Here is a 16,121-nt window from a genome sequence, read left to right as displayed (position 1 = left end):
TTTAAACGAAAGGAAGCTTGAGTCGGAGTGAGCCAGTAAACGGTTGGAAACTACGTATTATACCTAGTACTGTACATTGTACATTTGCGCTCGTATCAGAAACATGAGGGGTTTACCAGGTATCTAGGTACGCAATACATAGTCAAAACCGTAAATTACTATAACCCCGGATCTGCAAAGGGACCAGATAAAAGATAGATAAAAGTTAGTAACACACGAATGGCGACCCACGTGTCAGCCTCAAGTCCAACTTCCCGACTACAACTTCACCTTCCTAGTCTTTGTATAAGTATAAGAACAATGCTCCTGCCATCTAAAATAAACAATTACTTGGTATTGAATCATCAAACTCTCAATCAACATAGCCTTTCTTCATCCACAAAGATAAGGCATCCTAAAATCAATCGATTATCGCAGCTCCTCTTTATTGACGTTGATTCGCCCGGATGATTGAATACCGTCAACACAATACCGACGCATATACTTAAAGCATAATTTCAATTCTCATTATCGCATGTTGACGGTCTTACAACTCTCTCCAGCTTCACTTCGCCATTAGGCCTATTCACCTCCCAGTCAACCGACGTCTATTCAATATTCCAACGTTGAATTATCGCATCCTGGGATTGAAGCAACAATGGTCAAATCACTTGTAGATCTCTGCAGACAGGTGTGCATTCAAAACATCAAAGGTATGGATGTTTCCTTACTTCATTATTCCCATCGAGAATCTACTTCGTAATTAGGCATTTGCCTTTAGATTGACTGATTTCCATTTAAATATTAATCCTACCTCAATTGACGAAAATATTACTAACACTATAACTTCTTCACCAGATATCTACGATGTTGGCGACTTGCCTTATTCAGCCCTCGCTCCGATCCTCTTGAAGATTAACGACTATGAACATTTGCTTCAACTAGAGCAGCAATCGCCCCAGATCCAAGGTGATAATGCTGAGTGTTGGAAACGTCTCATTAGGCGCGACTTCCCCCAGCAAGTAAAAAAACACACCTTGGAGCCGAAAGATCCCACTCGGTGGTGTAAGATATACCAAAAGTACAAGATTTTAGATGCAGAAGAGAAGAAAGCAGCTGTGGCGAAGTTAAACAATGGCTTCAAGAACATTTCGAAGGAGAAGCAGGCTAAGGCTGTCAAAGCCGTGACCTTCAACACGAGAGTTCACGGCCGTATCCCAGGCCAGCGCAAAACCGGATTGCCTGCTGGCCGACACGTAGTTGGTTCGGGTGGACTAACTTGGGGCGGTGGATCGCGAACTAAGACGAGCTCTGCCCATGGTATCATGCAGAAAGCCCGACGAGAAGCTGCTGAGATTGCTCGCAGAAAACAATTATCCACACCCACTGGTCAGCTTCTGGTTCGCCAAGGACAGATCACCCAAGCCCCGCGAGGTATGGTTGAGGAGCACAGAATTAAGTCTCTTCCTTCCGTTGCTATGCGCAGAAGCCAGATTCAAGCACCCATGCGAGGCAACGGAGAACGCTGGGAGCGTCAACAACAGGAACGCGAGGCGCGACTGCTCAAGGCCAAGAGTGGTCCTGTTGCTAAAGGAGTCACCGTACTTTCAGACGATGATCTTCCTCAAGATGACGAAGAGGATTATTCGGATTCGGAGCAGGAAGAAGGCGGGTTGAATGTCGAGGACCTTGAGAGCTTCTTTGATGAAAAGAAGACTTCTACACCTACTCCCGCCCCCGTTAAGTCATCTTCCGCGGCTAAGTCGAGCTCTACCTTGTCTGGTCTTGCGAAGATGAAGATGGGCCACGCTTGGAAAGATAGACCTACCAGAATCGAACGAGTTGTCGAGACTTCCAAGGCTTCTTCATTGTCGGCGCCCAAGTCTTCTACCGCAACTTCTCCACCCCCGCGATCTTCGACGTTTCCGGATCAGCTTTCTCCCCCTCCCAAGCCTAAGCTACCTATGGGATTGAAGCGCAAGGCAGCTCCCAGCGTTTTCATGCCACCAAAGCAGAAAGCTCGACGGATGTCCTAGAAGACAGGGTGTGTAGTCCCTTACTTACATAACTCGGATTTCAAGTTACGACGACAAAGATCGGGACGGACCATAACCATCATCGAAACCAATCCATTTCTTTTATGCCTCTCATTCGATGAGAGCAATGTTTTATATGGCAGCAAGGCGTTCAGGGAGTACAACATTTAATGATTATCTGGTGGAGTTGCTGGAGTTATCCCCGTAGTAGCAAGAGGAATATCTATGGACGGAAACTAGCCTCTCGGTGGTGCTAACCTATTGGCAGAGGTATGCTATAGGGAAGACTGTTGAGGCAACTGCCTTTGCATTTACACTGACACCAGGCTAGTGACAGTAAAGATTAATGAAACCAATGGATTATGTCCTGCTGACTACTATTTCGTACTTCAAATATCGCGATGCCTTGTTTGAGAATAGTAAACCGTAGGTATGAATGGGTTTATGTTGTGATTTCTATGTTTTTTTTTTTTTCAAATATACATTTACACCTGGACCTTTTGAAATTCTATCCACTTTCTCCTGATGGAATCCCTAATCTCTGAATAGGGCTAACATACGAAGCAATACTTATTCACCTATCTAGCGGTTGTCGTTAGGGAAAGTCCGAATCTACGAATCTACTCGATACTAGCAGAGCCAAAGCAAACGAAATGAGATACAAATCAAGGCATAAAAAGTCCCCATAATTCAGTTCAGTTTATAGAATTCGAGATGCATGCTACCTATAATATAGGTGCTCTGTTTCCCGCGCATTTGACTGTCTATGGATGATTGAGTGGTTGATTCCGCGATGCAACAAGCAACAGTGTGTATCGAACGAAACACAGGAAATAGACGCCTTTCCTGCCTTCGATGAAATAAAGGCTAGACCAGACCAAGCTCGCCCACGAGAGAAGATGGAGGAAAACGAAAAAATGGCAGGGTATGTAAAAAGCTGGGCTTAGTTACAGAATGTGATAGGAGAAAAGCTATCCGCCACCGTCTTTTCGATTCCCTCGCGCGGTTTGTCATGCGTTAGGCGTTCATTTCGTAAATTCGTCGTGGGATCTCGCCGATGCCTAGGTGGGTTTCTTGCTTGTTTGTTCGTTATCGTAGTCTATAGCCGTGAACATGTCTAGTATCGAAGAGGTTGAATAGGCTCGTTGCTGAGAATGCGATAATGGATGGGCGCAAGATGAAAAGTTCGGGTTCAGATTAGGAGATGGGAGGCTAGCAGCATCCGCCTCGGAGGGTGAGAACCAGATGGAGGGTTGCATCAGGTACGATGCCGGCGTCTTGCATTGTTAACTGATCGTGTCTATATGGGTTATGTCGGATTAGTTGATGTTATTCTCGTAGGCGATGGAAGGACTAGCGGAGGGTGAACGAACAATTGTTTCCCGCCATAGATGAGACGTTGCTGGTCAGGTGTGATTCCTTCCTTCTCTTCGACCTTCTTCTTTACATCCTCAATCTGTAAGTTGGGATTGTTAGCACCTGGTCTGACATATTTGCCTCCTTACTAGCTGGATAGGATCATCCGATAAGCAGGATGGCGCAAATGCGAATTTGATGATTTGCTACGGCTTTCGGGCTTTTGTAGAGGATTGAAATGAGATTAAAATATACCTTCGATGTGGGCTCAACATCTAGAGAGATCAACTTGCCCGTAAGGGTTCTCACCCTGCTCTGTTTGTCAGCTCACGATCCCCATCCATCCGATTTTATGAGCGCGCGCCAACAAGGCAGCTATGGCGGGGTACGGTATGATACGGGAGAAGGACGCAGGACGTACTTTATCATCATTTTGGCGGTATTGTATCTGAAGACGTGGGATTTTGAGTGTTCTGGGGTGCGATAGAGCAGGTCTGTATCGTAGTGCTTTCAAAGATTGCGTTTTGTGTAGAAGTATTGCAAAAAGCGGTTTCTGGCGGATATGGAGAATAAATAACCGTTTTGGATACAGTGACGACAGTAGACGGGGACTGCGTACGGTCAGAACTGTGGGTACGGCGGGGTGGCTTGTACTTGTCCGGGGTCTCTTGTTGACCCCACCTATACCTCCAAATATTTGTTAATAAATGGAGAGTATGAATTGATGTACATACACCTAATGTTATTAGTCTTGTGAGTAGCATCGTGAATTCGTTCATTCATCCTTGAACGAATGTTTGAGGAACGAAGAGAAGGAAGAAAGGAATTAATAGTAGATGAGTTATTCTTGTTGTATTGTCAAAATTTGAAGTTTCTCGTCTGTAGTTGAGTCATACTATTTTCACTGATTATCGTGAGTGTTCAAGACGATATTTTGGTCACTACTAGGTACCTACCTTAGGTACCTAGGTACTAGGAACTACAGGCTACAGCGACAGCAACATATAATAAATGGATGCAGTAGTCATAAAGTTTCGTATTTTACAATGATTAGTCCTTTACATAGGTACAGCGGAGATTTTGTATTTCCTAACGCCTCATCCTCATTGCTTTTTGGAATCGTCGCTAAACACATTCAATCCTAACCCCTCAGCATCAAGTAGCAGTCTGTTTCTGCCACCAGATTCTTGCATTTGAGTCGCAATCGCCCTGGCGTTCTCGATCTTCTTCAACTCCACATATGCCTTATTCTTCTTGATCGCATCTCCGATGAGCTCAGCTGATCGGGCCTCACCCTGTGCCTTGACAACCATGGCCTGCTTCTCTTGTCTTGCCTTGTCAACTACAAAGGCAGCTCTCTGTGCTTCCTGCTGCGCCACTTGCTTGGCTTCAACAGCAGCTGTAAATTCTGGCGAGAAAGCGAGATGCTAGAAATCAACATTAGTAAAACATATAACTACAACCTATTTTCTTAGGAAAATAGCATTAACATACCGTAAGAGAAACGTCATCTAACAAGATGTTGAATCTCTCAGCTCGTCTCGATAGGTTGTCTCGAACTAGCCTAGCAACGTTCTCTCGTTGAGTGATCAACTGACTGGCGTTGAACTGCGCAACCACACTCTTGAGGACTTCGTTGACGATAGAAGGTAAAACTCGCTCATCATAGTCCTGTCCTAGAGTTCTGTAGATTTGTGGAAGAGCAGGAATGTTAGGCCGAGAGAGCACACGACATGTAATATTAACCATCTGTAAATCCTTGGTGCCTGTCAGGGAAGAGACGTTTCTCGGCTTCGCGCGAACATCATAGGTAATTGGTGTTTCGAACCAGGGGATCATGATATGAGTTCCTATACAGAGCTATGTTAGTATGACAAGGGTATCAAGCATCGAGGATGACCGGAGAAGCCGGACTAACCTTCGGCATAGATCTCCTTGCTAACACCACTTAATCTTCGGTACTTAATAGCCCTGTGACCACCGTCGACGTTGAATAGAGAGTTTTGCAAAAGGAACAATCCACCACCAAGTAGACCCGCGGCCGCTATGATCATGCCACTTCCTGCCGGGGGACGAATGGGACCTCCACCACCTCCGAATCCACCTCGGTTTTGGCGAACCATTGTTCGCATTCTCTCGATATAGTCATCCATCGGATTGCGCGACATCTTGGGCAACGTTGAGGAGGGAAGTTGGCGGTATTTTCTTTTGGCGACGTCCTATTGACAAGTGAGGGACGTAGTGCTAGAATATCAAAAAAGAATCAAGCTTAATTCCAGCGAATCGTCGTCCTAATTTTTCTCCATGATTACAAAGTACAAATTGAGGCTGACGTCTCCTGATTGGTGGAAAGATGCACCATCGATCCACTTATAATGGTCCGTGCATTGCATTTTCCTAACGCGACTGTTAAACTTCTAAAGCTTAGATCCTCTCCACTATCGATACCAACCTTTTGAAGGCTATCACGAAAAACACATACTGTACCTACATCTTTATAAATACAACCAACTTCAACCTTTACTTCTTCCATTCAGAAATCGATTATAGCTCACGAAATCTTGCTTCTACCGATTTCCATTTGATTTTCATTACTACATCCTCTTTAAAGCTCTACTTGGCAATCGCATCTTTGACAAGGTCCACCTATTGCTCTAAGAAGCGCGCGCACACCTAGTTGACCTCCACCAGCCATTGGGCGGAACGGTGCGCCGTATCTTCAACACTCAATTGGCATCGATTTATTCTCGCGACCTGTTTTATCACCATTGTCGCCCTTACCATTAAATTCGCTCCTACCCCGAATAATCGACAACAATGTCGACCAAACCTCCATCTCGCGTTGTCTTTGTGGGAAATATTCCTTATGGACTTTCGGAAGAACAAATCAGCGACATCTTCAGTACAGCTGGAAAGGTCCTGAACTTCCGCCTTGTCTATGATAGGGATACTGGGCGCCCTAAGGGCTTTGGCTTCGCGGAGTACCCTGATGCAGGTAAGCTTAATGTTATGATAGCCATCTATTATATATATATACTAATCATATTCCGGTTTTAGATTCAGCTGCTTCTGCTGTCCGAAATCTCAACGACTATGAGATTATGGGACGCAAACTACGCGTCGACTATAGTACAGAAGGCCGAGTAGACGGCGATGAATCTAACAGCTCATCCGTGATGACCGGCCAACCTAATGGTGCTTCGCATACTACTGCCCAGACTGCGCCCGCCGGCTCGCTTCCTCCCCTCCCACCTGGAAAAGAGTTACCTCCGGGTGTAACTGCCACCGATGCCATCTCCCGAACCCTCAACACTCTCCCTCCGAGTCAACTGCTGGACATTCTATCGCAGATGAAGTCACTATCAACAACTGATCCTTCCCGTGCCACCGAACTCTTGCAGGCGGCCCCTCAGTTGTCATACGCCATCTTCCAAGCTCTGTTGCTGATGGGACTCGTCTCCCCGGAGGCAATACACTCTGTAGTAGAAACCTCGGCTGCTGCACCGGCACCTCAACCTTCTCCCGGATACCCCTCAGCGTACGGTGGCGCCACAACCGTCACACCTCCGGTCGCCGCACCCTATGCACCGCCTGCCGTATCAGCTCCGCAGGCCAGCTACGCACCTCCTGCTGCTAGTGCGCCAGCTTCCGCACCCCAAGATCCTGATTCTCTCATGCAGGCGGTTATGGGCCTGTCGGCTGAGATGATCGACCAACTTCCCGAAGCCGAGCGCCAACAGATCCTAGCTCTTAGGGCTACGTTCGCGGCTCAGAGGCGTTAGCACACTACCAGCTGACGCTAGCATATGGTTTCTTAACGTTGATTTTTCACATACCCCTCGCAACTGGTTGGAAGTTGGCGTTTAGGTTATGGTTCAGGCACAAAAGCTTTCGGGACACTTACGGCATCTATGCTCCATCTTGAGCAAATCGGAACTCGGCATTCACATAAATCACTACTCCTGGTATGGTAATTGGCATGCTTTAGGGAAGAGGATTAATGGTGGGATTATGGATCTACGCAGGGTGCCAAATCTGCCACTCTTCTAAGCAAAATTTTTAAGGGGAGCTTCATACCAGGTCGCCAAGTATATGTACATATTTCCGCGTCATAATGAAGCTGATAGTTCCATTGATGAATATTTGCCGTTGCAGAGAGAATTGAAACTGAACTCCGATACGTGATCTTGTCCTTTTCACATCGATTCATGTAAATAGTCGATTCACCTATCTACTAGGTAGTAGGCCAAATAACTAATATCCCTCATACTTCTTAAGCCATTATTATTCTGTACACAAGCTTTCGTCGGATAATGGCTAGGATGCACCCATGGACTTATCTGGGCATTTCTAAGTTACCTTACCCACATATTAATTCTTGCCCGGAATTGGAAGCTCCCTCTGTAGGTCCGGCTCATTATCCAATAGGTACCTTCGGATTTGGTATCACATGTTCACGTTGTTAGCTGTTTGGTAAAGTATACTTAATTCTGCAACCACTTTAAACTGCTCGCTTATTATGATTTAACAAGTTTAAAGTTGCGCGAGAGCTACAATTTACATATTTGTATCAAGTGTGCATATATACTAGGTGGTTACAATCGCATACCTGCCATAAAGTACATAGTTCAGTCCCGGAAGCGACTGTCGAGCTAGGTATCTCGACCCGAACTCCCCATATGCTGCATATGCCCCCACATGCATACTAGGTACACGTAGGTACCCACCTATCTTCATTGACATCACCACCTTGGCACCTATTAGAGATGGTTAGTGAACTTAGAACAGCTAGGTTAAACTCTACCATCACGCATTATTCAATTCCAATTCCATGTTTTCAAATGTTTTAAACCAAAACATCTCAACTCCGTCCTTGCTCCCAAATATTTTACGCTTTTGATGCTTACGTTGATTTCCTGCTGACCGATTTATTGCTCACAATAATAATGATTATCCGCCGTTATGGCTAGCAATCAATTCTCAGTTCTCGCCTCCTCTCGCGCGCAGGGTGGTCCTTCAACGTCTTCTAATGCGACCGGCTCTACCACCCAACCATCCAAGAAAAAGCATCGCGCCGGGCGAAAACACAAGAAGGCGAGACGAAAGTCCTTCGCTGCCCCTTCGGCAGACTTAGAAAGCGAAGGTTTACCTCCAGCTAGCCGTACCGGACACAGGGCTGGTCTCTATATGAACGAGAGGAATATGAGTAATACAAGCATAGATAGCGAGGCGCTTCTCGACCATAGGTATATTAGGAAATCCATTTCATGTCGCCCTTGAAACTAATTGATGCTTTCGATAGAGAGCACCAATATCCACGTCTGCGACGACCATCAACCCTCGCCGCATCTCTCCAATTACCGCAGTCAAGCCGGTCACGCATAGGACTTGGAGGTCAGAGCCGCGATTATGACGAAGAGGAGGATAATACCGAGTCTGCACCTTTGTTATCCACCTCCTCTCGACAGGACGTCTCATCTTCTCGAGGATATGGTTCAAGCGAAGGGCGACGAAGACATGACAGATCTCCCAGCCGTCCCACTTCTAGCAAGTCGGGTAGGAAGTCCCAACTACTTCCAATGACGCCATCCGATAGGTACAATATAAACTACCCGCCATCTATGCCTGGTACGCCTCCATTGGGACCCACCGATCGACTGGACTTGAGCTTTGGAGATATTATGATGAGGGACGAGCTTGTCGAAACTGGTTCTCATACCAATAGCGCACCCGAAACAGACATAGATCCTCTTCTCGACCAATCTCCCTTTGAACGGCGTCATACAATTGCCTTACAAGCGCAGGAGGATGTCTGTTTTCCTCAGGAGGGGATGTCAGAGCTAGCCGAAGAAGACGCGCAGCAGATTCGCGACAGCCGAAGCGCACGAACTCGACGACGAAGACGAAATAAGTGGCCAGATTTATCTATCCTCGAAGAATGGTCCAGACTTGAAAAGGAAGACCGGAGTGAGGAGCGGCGAATGAAGAAGATCACGGAACCGCAGCTGGTGAACGGGAGATTACGACCAATTCATAAGGGATGGTACCGGATAGAGGAAGACGCTCCATATCGATTCACCTACTTCAACGAAGAGTTCCAAAGTACCATTCACAGCCAGACAATATCGGAGCTCGTCCAACCAGATGTTGGTTTCAAGGAGCTTTTTATCCCAGAACCTCCAATCCTATCTGATTCGTCGGATGACGAAGAAGATGAACCTATTATCCAACTATCCAATTCGTTCAGGAACGGTGCTTCGACTACGGGTGGAAGCCGACAAACGTCATTGACGCCAAATGTTGCAATGAGTGAGCCAAATATAGATACTACTCCTAAGCCACACACTACGCCCTCTGGAGGGTCTTCGAGAGAGCACTCAGGTGATCCAAGCCCGATGCGAGTCAAGTCCCCTCTCGCGGGTCTGAAGTCACCTCCCTCGAATGGACAGAAGCAGCCACGATTTGGAGAGCGTCCTGTTTGGTGGTTAGATGTTTTGAGTCCTACGGAAGCAGAGATGAAGGTGCTTTCCAAAACGTTCGGAATCCATCCATTAACAGCAGAGGATATCATGCTTCAGGAACAACGAGAGAAAGTTGAACTTTTTCGACACTATTATTTTGTTAATTATCGGTCGTTTGATCAAGATGCTGAATCGGAGAACCACCTGGAGCCGGTCAACATGTATGTCGTGGTATTCCGCGAAGGTGTCATATCCTTTCACTTTAGCCAGACCCCGCACCCGGCCAACGTTCGACGCAGAGTTCGCCAACTCAAGGATTTCATGATTCTTAGCGCTGATTGGGTTAGCTACGCAATCATTGACGACATCACAGACGTCTACCTGCCTCTTATTCAGACCATCGAGGACGAGGTGGATGCTATCGATGATAGAATTCTGCAACTCCATTCGGATCCTTCTCTATCGAGCTCCGATAAGAAGAAGAATCTCGATAACGAGAAGGGCAATCCTGACACGAATGTTGAGAGTGGTGGAGATATGCTGCGTCGGGTTGGTGATTGCAGAAAGAAGGTCATGAGTCTATATCGACTTCTTGGAAATAAGGCCGACGTCATCAAGGGTTTTGCAAAACGTTGCAACGAGCATTGGGAGGTCGCCCCTCGATCTGAAATCGGACTATACCTAGGCGATATCCAGGATCATATCGTGACTATGACGGCCAACCTTAGTCACTACGAAATGTGCGTCCTAACCCCAGTCGAGACTGATTTGCGAGAATGTAGCTAATGTGAATAGGATCCTCGCCCGGTGCCATGCCAACTATATCGCGCAGATCAATATTCACATGAACGAACGACAAGAACAGACAGCTGACGTTCTAGGCAAGCTAACAGTCCTCGGTACGATTGTGCTCCCAATGAACATCATCACCGGTCTCTGGGGAATGAATGTCTGGGTGCCTGGCCAAGAATACGAGGGGGACCTGAAGTGGTTTTTCGCAATCACCACAGGACTGATCATCTTTGGCCTCGGCTGCTTCATCATTGCCAAGAGAGTATACAACATCGTCTAGAATCTCGACATGACCTGGATGACGTATAAGCGTGACACACGCCCCGTATCTGGGTAGGTCAAATATAACGAAGTATCTTACTACCCAGACAAGCGGGGGTAACCTACTTTATATAAGGGTTGGATACTTGTCCAATGGTACCCCATGTTATCGGACCATCAAGGTTCTTGTTTCATGGTCACTTCACACGAGGTACATATCCGAACAATATCATTCGTACATGGAAGCACCAGCATTGTGTTTATTTTCTTAGAATAAAAGCTGTGAAGCGTACTTCATCGGGTCCGGAGAAAGGAGACTTGGCGTTGGGGATAAGAACCTTAAGAAGTTGGGTACTTTTTAATATGGATTGGGTCGAATACATATTCTTATACATATACATACATAATAAGCTACATAGTACATATAGCGGTGCCGACATCGGTTCGTTCTTTAGACTCTTATAGAGTTGAATACATATAAATATCTGAGCGAAAAGGCATTATTTAGGTATTGCTGAAGTGAGGTAGAAGGCTGATACACTTGTCTAACAGTAGGACAATGTTACAAGACTACGGGTAAGCTAACGTTGGAAGGGTAGTACGATTACCCGTTTCTCGAATTATGATTCGAGAGAAATTAGCTCTATCACAGGATCCTCTGGTACCTAAGGTTCACGTATCTCCAGGAGGATGAGCTACTTAGATGAATAACCTCGTTAATTGTGATACCGGTGACGGACTGTGGCTTACAAATCTCCACTTTGTGGATCGTGGCGGTGGAAGCATCCAGGTGTGGCGAGAGCTATAGCTTTCAAGTAATAGGATTGGTCAGCCTTGGGCGCCAAGCCTTTTGCTAATCTGTGTACTTTGTACTTATCTCCACAGCAAGTTCAGCCTCTCAACCTTATTTTTCTTAATCATCGCCCTCGACTTTTGCACCTTTCGCCTCTCAATTACAAACACTCAACAACAATTGACCAGGCCGACAATTCCGCAGAATCGCGATAAAAGCTTCATCTCAATCGACTGCTAATCTCGTCATCGGTACTACTTTCGCAGCCACTGCAAATCAAAGCATCGCGACACAACAAACGCGACGACAAATTTCGTCCAACCACACACCAACCCTCACTCTCTCACCGACCTACCTCCCCCAACCCATCCAAAATGGCCAACTTCCTAGCCTCAATCTTCGGCACAGAGCAAGACAAAGTCAACTGCTCCTTCTACTACAAAATCGGCGCGTGTCGCCACGGCGACCGGTGTTCTCGGAAACACGTGAAACCCTCGTACTCGCAGACGATCCTGCTACCAAGCATGTACCAGAACCCGGCGCACGACGCGCGCGCGCGCCTGACTCCCGAACAGTGCGCGAACCACTTCGACGCCTTCTACGAGGACCTGTGGTGCGAGCTGTGCAAGTACGGCGAGCTGGAGGAGCTTGTCGTCTGCGACAACACCAACGATCACCTCGTCGGCAACGTCTACGCGCGGTTTAAGTACGAGGACGCCGCGCAGGCGGCCTGCGACGCGTTGAACTCTCGATGGTACGCGGGTCGGCCGGTTTACTGTGAACTCTCCCCGGTAACGGATTTCCGGGAGGCGTGTTGTAGGTTGAATAGCGGGGAGGGCTGTGTCAGGGGTGGGTTTTGCAATTTCATCCATCGCAAGAATCCGACGCCCGAGTTGGAGCGCGAACTTACGCTTAGTACGAAGAAGTGGTTGAAGATGCGTGGACGCGATGAGAAGAGCGTTAGTCGTAGCCCGAGCCCTGAGCCTACGCGGAAGCGGTATTAGGCGTAGGATGCTGGAGGAGGGATAGCTGGTTGAGGTTGAGATATTTGAGGCAAGGCTGGGGATGATCTCTGAACGGGGGAGTAATGACTCTAGGATCTTTCAGTTATGTTGTGCCTCGGATTACTGATGTAGAGGTCGGATATGAAGGTGGAAGAATATCCCGAATAAGGAATCTCAACAGCAGTGGATCAAAGTGAGAAAAGATCAGATACGGGAAGCAGTCGGGCTAGGATCCGACAGAATGAGGATACCCCCAATTTTTCGCCTGTCGATTGTATTGCTAGAAGGAAAGAACCATGATCCTACGGAATGGATTGACGAATGAGCAACTTATTTTCATGCAAAAGGGGAGGCCTAGGTAATGGCGTTAATAGGAATTCCATCGACTTTTCATAAGCTCAACTTAAGACAATGACAATTGACATGTAGAAACACTTCAATATTGTTCCCAAGATCAGGCTCAAGTAAAGGACAAGCCCAAATCATGAGAATATGCCTACCTGAATAGTCTACTACCTACTACCTAATACCCAGTACACTAACAGCATTCCTACGAAGGTGATTATAATTATAAAGACAAGTATATTTTACCCCAATGCAAGCAACAACGCGGCTGGTTACTGACTGCCCCAGGAGGCCCTCGATGCACATCTATTCCCGTTTAACACGCACGTACAAACACACACTCTTTCTTTCTGTTCTCCTTACCCTAACCCCAAGGTTTGCCGTCCCTGAATATTACCACGACTAGAAAGGAAGATGAGAGTAAGCAAGATGCCCCTATGCTATCAAACGTTGTATGCCCAAGTTACGGTGTAAAAAGTAGTAGCCAGAATTTCAGGTCTCGTGGACATGGGCAAGTATTGTGATTGGTCCCTCCCTTGTCCATGATGAAGAATTACTAAGTCTGGGGTGGACGAGTTATCAGAAGCCTGTTTGCCCATTTAACACCAGAAGATGAAGTAGGGCATCAGGTTAACCAATTACCCTGCTCTATTCTTACATTATAGCCACTTCATGTGTGAGCGTCGAAGAAAGCGTCGTTACTCTCCACCGTATCCCCTCTCCCCCTGTTTGGTCCTGGGGTCTTGGGAGTGGCCGGGAGGTTCTTTTTGAGATCTCCCGCAAAGTCGATCAACGGGCCATCCGGTTCGCGGCCGGTCGATTGCAACATGGTCGAAATATCCTTGCTATCCTTCCTAACCACCGGGGCAGGAGCATCGCTCTGGCCGAAGTCGATCAAGTCCGCTGTCGCATTTTGCGAGGCCCCCTTGGTTGCATCTGGATGCGAATGAGAGTGTAAGTTCGGGGAGGGGATGTCCCATTCGCTGTGTTTTTGGCCTGGTATTATGGGGTAGATAGCCATGATTTGTTCGGCCTGTTGTTCCGGTGTCGTGCCATCGCTATGTCTAGAATTAGCAAGGGTGTTTCAGTGTGCTAGTAACACCAGGGTCTGTCACCCACATGTGCGCATTGATAATCCACTCTAGATGTTCCATATCTTCTCCCGTGCCACCGTAATCTTTGTCTACTCGCCTGAACAGTCGAGGTTGCCAATCAACACCTGCCGCGCCTCTACTCGCTGCTTCATCTCGCTGCTGATCTTCGACTTTCGTTTTCTCGTCCGTTGCCACTTCGTGGTTCCTTTCCTTAACCGCTTGCGCCGTCTTTTGCCATAGTCTTTGCGACTCACGCTCTCCCTGCTCCTCTAGAGGTCGAACACGGGGTTTCGAAGCCCTTACTTTCCGGGCATCGAAAAACATATCTTTGTGCCCATTCTAGAATACCTATTAGACATAAACGAGACATCAACAGCTGCGAGTTACCTACACTGAGATCTTTGATGAACATCTCCTCGCTCCATAAGCCGGAGAGTTCGAAGAGTACCTGTCCGGTGCGATCATCTTTTATCGTGCCTCCAATAGCATTATATGTCCCGCTAACCCAACCCTTTGTCTTAAAATCGACATCGGCCGTGAGGCCAAGCTCGGGACATCGTACTACGCTGTGATCGCCTAACTCATATTTCATGTTTCCGAACAGGATCCCTCTCGCGTACATATTGGGTTGTGTTAGCCAGCTAAAACACTATCGTTAGCCATCGCTCATATGAAGACCACAGGAATCCCACGAACTATCTTTCTCCCTGTTTACGATCCTTCCCCCTATTTGTCAATGTGAGCACAGCGATGCCTTCCATCAAACTCGCAGCCGAATTACCCAAGAACTTGCTCCTAGGTTTCAGGGTACCATCGATACGAATGTGGTGTTCCGGCGCCATATAAAAGTAGCTCGACTTAGGCGGGTGGTGGGACGTTTGTTCGGAGATGTAGTAGGCGCGAGTGTTGTCGGGTAAGTCCCAATAACAGGAGAATACTTCACCGAGGATCGGGTTGAGAGGTTTCTTGACACCCCTGTTATCCTATATCAGCCTATATAAGCTATAGATGGAAGTAGGGATACTGTACGGTGGTCTAATATGCCAGCCGCTAAGATAAAATTTTACTACGGACACGAAGCGTTGGACCGGATCGTCGATATCGGGAATCGGGAGGAGCATTTCTGGATGGCACATGAAGCTATATTCGGCTTGCGTAAGCACTATGTCATGGCACCGGAAGCCGTGGGTTAATAATTCGAGCAACGTACTTGGTGATCCGTTCCAGCATACTTCGAGGCTCAAGGATGAAGGTAGGCAGCACAACTCGGCTTAGGTCGGCGCCGGGTCGCAGTTGAGAAATAATATGTGTGAGGACTTTCTAATGATTAGGATATATGCTTCTTAGCGACATTTACTCGAAAAGACTTACCGTTGCCCTGTTCGGGCTCCATTATGGAGGTATCATCGTCATCGGCACCGTCTCCGGACGATCTACTGCCTATATGAGGCGGCATTGTCAGCGAGCAGGTAGCCTTACAAAACAAATGCAATTCTCGTACGGTCAACAGGGGTAGCTTTAGATGATTAATACGTGTGCTTCCTTTTGTTCAAGTCTAAAATACCGAAATCCTTATTAAAAAAAAACGACAAACTTTACGTACTAGCATTCGACATTGTTCGGCGACGACGGCCTAGGCCTGAAGTAATCTTGACTCCGTGCATCGTCTCTCTCCTTCTATCGGACCGGGTGGGATCAAAGATTTAATTAATAAATACCTAAGCTCTTTTTTAAAAAGGGGAGGTTACCCGAATCGTAGATTGTTTATTGTTAAACAAAGATTTAAAAAGATTTAAAGATTTATTGATAAAGACAGAGAGATGCAAAGAGGGTCGCAACTGGAAGCAACCCGTAGCTGATAGCTTGTAGCCTGACGCCTTCGCTCCTGCTATCATTGATTGATGTAAGTCCGGGTTGTGCAAGTATAAAAAGTATAATGATGTACCCCTCCCCACGTTGCGCTGGTTCAAGGTTCCCAAGGTTGCTTAGCGGATAGCGGA

At 47.0% G+C, this 16,121-nt stretch overlaps 7 protein-coding genes across 7 annotated transcripts; 4 read left to right on the top strand and 3 right to left on the bottom strand.

Annotated features, from left to right (window-relative positions):
* The first annotated feature begins 253 nt into the window (after positions 1-253).
* On the top strand, positions 254-2,389 carry GGS22DRAFT_151643 (RNA polymerase II transcription factor SIII subunit A-domain-containing protein). The gene is made up of 3 exons (XM_047959527.1): positions 254-692; positions 838-2,285; positions 2,347-2,389. Exons 1-2 carry the CDS (start codon positions 638-640, stop codon positions 2,013-2,015), a joined length of 1,233 nt encoding a protein of 410 aa, XP_047824542.1. The 5' UTR covers positions 254-637; the 3' UTR covers positions 2,016-2,285; positions 2,347-2,389.
* Positions 2,390-2,606: 217 nt separating this feature from the next.
* Positions 2,607-3,922, bottom strand: GGS22DRAFT_151641 (uncharacterized protein). Its single transcript, XM_047959526.1, has 4 exons — positions 3,793-3,922; positions 3,627-3,681; positions 3,389-3,471; positions 2,607-3,315 (listed from the first exon to the last, which is right to left on the bottom strand). The coding sequence occupies exons 1-4, from the start codon at positions 3,801-3,803 to the stop codon at positions 3,228-3,230; spliced, it is 237 nt and encodes a 78-aa protein (XP_047824541.1). The 5' UTR covers positions 3,804-3,922; the 3' UTR covers positions 2,607-3,227.
* Positions 3,923-4,391: 469 nt separating this feature from the next.
* On the bottom strand, positions 4,392-5,645 carry GGS22DRAFT_151640 (band 7 family-domain-containing protein). The gene is made up of 3 exons (XM_047959525.1): positions 5,290-5,645; positions 4,866-5,221; positions 4,392-4,798 (listed from the first exon to the last, which is right to left on the bottom strand). Exons 1-3 carry the CDS (start codon positions 5,537-5,539, stop codon positions 4,475-4,477), a joined length of 930 nt encoding a protein of 309 aa, XP_047824540.1. The 5' UTR covers positions 5,540-5,645; the 3' UTR covers positions 4,392-4,474.
* Positions 5,646-5,822: 177 nt separating this feature from the next.
* On the top strand, positions 5,823-7,563 carry GGS22DRAFT_151639 (uncharacterized protein). Its single transcript, XM_047959524.1, has 2 exons — positions 5,823-6,366; positions 6,429-7,563. Exons 1-2 carry the CDS (start codon positions 6,189-6,191, stop codon positions 7,151-7,153), a joined length of 903 nt encoding a protein of 300 aa, XP_047824539.1. The 5' UTR covers positions 5,823-6,188; the 3' UTR covers positions 7,154-7,563.
* Positions 7,564-8,158: 595 nt separating this feature from the next.
* On the top strand, positions 8,159-11,375 carry GGS22DRAFT_151634 (cora-domain-containing protein). The gene is made up of 3 exons (XM_047959523.1): positions 8,159-8,617; positions 8,674-10,572; positions 10,628-11,375. Exons 1-3 carry the CDS (start codon positions 8,334-8,336, stop codon positions 10,902-10,904), a joined length of 2,460 nt encoding a protein of 819 aa, XP_047824538.1. The 5' UTR covers positions 8,159-8,333; the 3' UTR covers positions 10,905-11,375.
* Positions 11,376-11,803: 428 nt separating this feature from the next.
* GGS22DRAFT_151631 (putative splicing factor U2AF 23 kDa subunit) lies at positions 11,804-13,120 on the top strand. Its single transcript, XM_047959522.1, has one exon. It carries the CDS (start codon positions 12,053-12,055, stop codon positions 12,680-12,682), a length of 630 nt encoding a protein of 209 aa, XP_047824537.1. The 5' UTR covers positions 11,804-12,052; the 3' UTR covers positions 12,683-13,120.
* Positions 13,117-16,067, bottom strand: GGS22DRAFT_151629 (Oxysterol-binding protein). Its single transcript, XM_047959521.1, has 8 exons — positions 15,725-16,067; positions 15,493-15,561; positions 15,332-15,437; positions 15,151-15,261; positions 14,818-15,096; positions 14,513-14,762; positions 14,147-14,460; positions 13,117-14,085 (listed from the first exon to the last, which is right to left on the bottom strand). The coding sequence occupies exons 1-8, from the start codon at positions 15,783-15,785 to the stop codon at positions 13,698-13,700; spliced, it is 1,578 nt and encodes a 525-aa protein (XP_047824536.1). The 5' UTR covers positions 15,786-16,067; the 3' UTR covers positions 13,117-13,697.
* Between the last annotated feature and the right edge of the window lie 54 nt (positions 16,068-16,121).

Source organism: Annulohypoxylon maeteangense, assembly GCF_022496945.1.
Source record: "Annulohypoxylon maeteangense strain CBS 123835 unplaced genomic scaffold GGS22scaffold_1, whole genome shotgun sequence".
NCBI classification, from domain to species: Eukaryota; Fungi; Ascomycota; class Sordariomycetes; order Xylariales; family Hypoxylaceae; genus Annulohypoxylon; species Annulohypoxylon maeteangense.
Note: the sequence above shows the minus strand (reverse complement) of the source record. Positions and strands in the feature narration are given on the sequence as shown.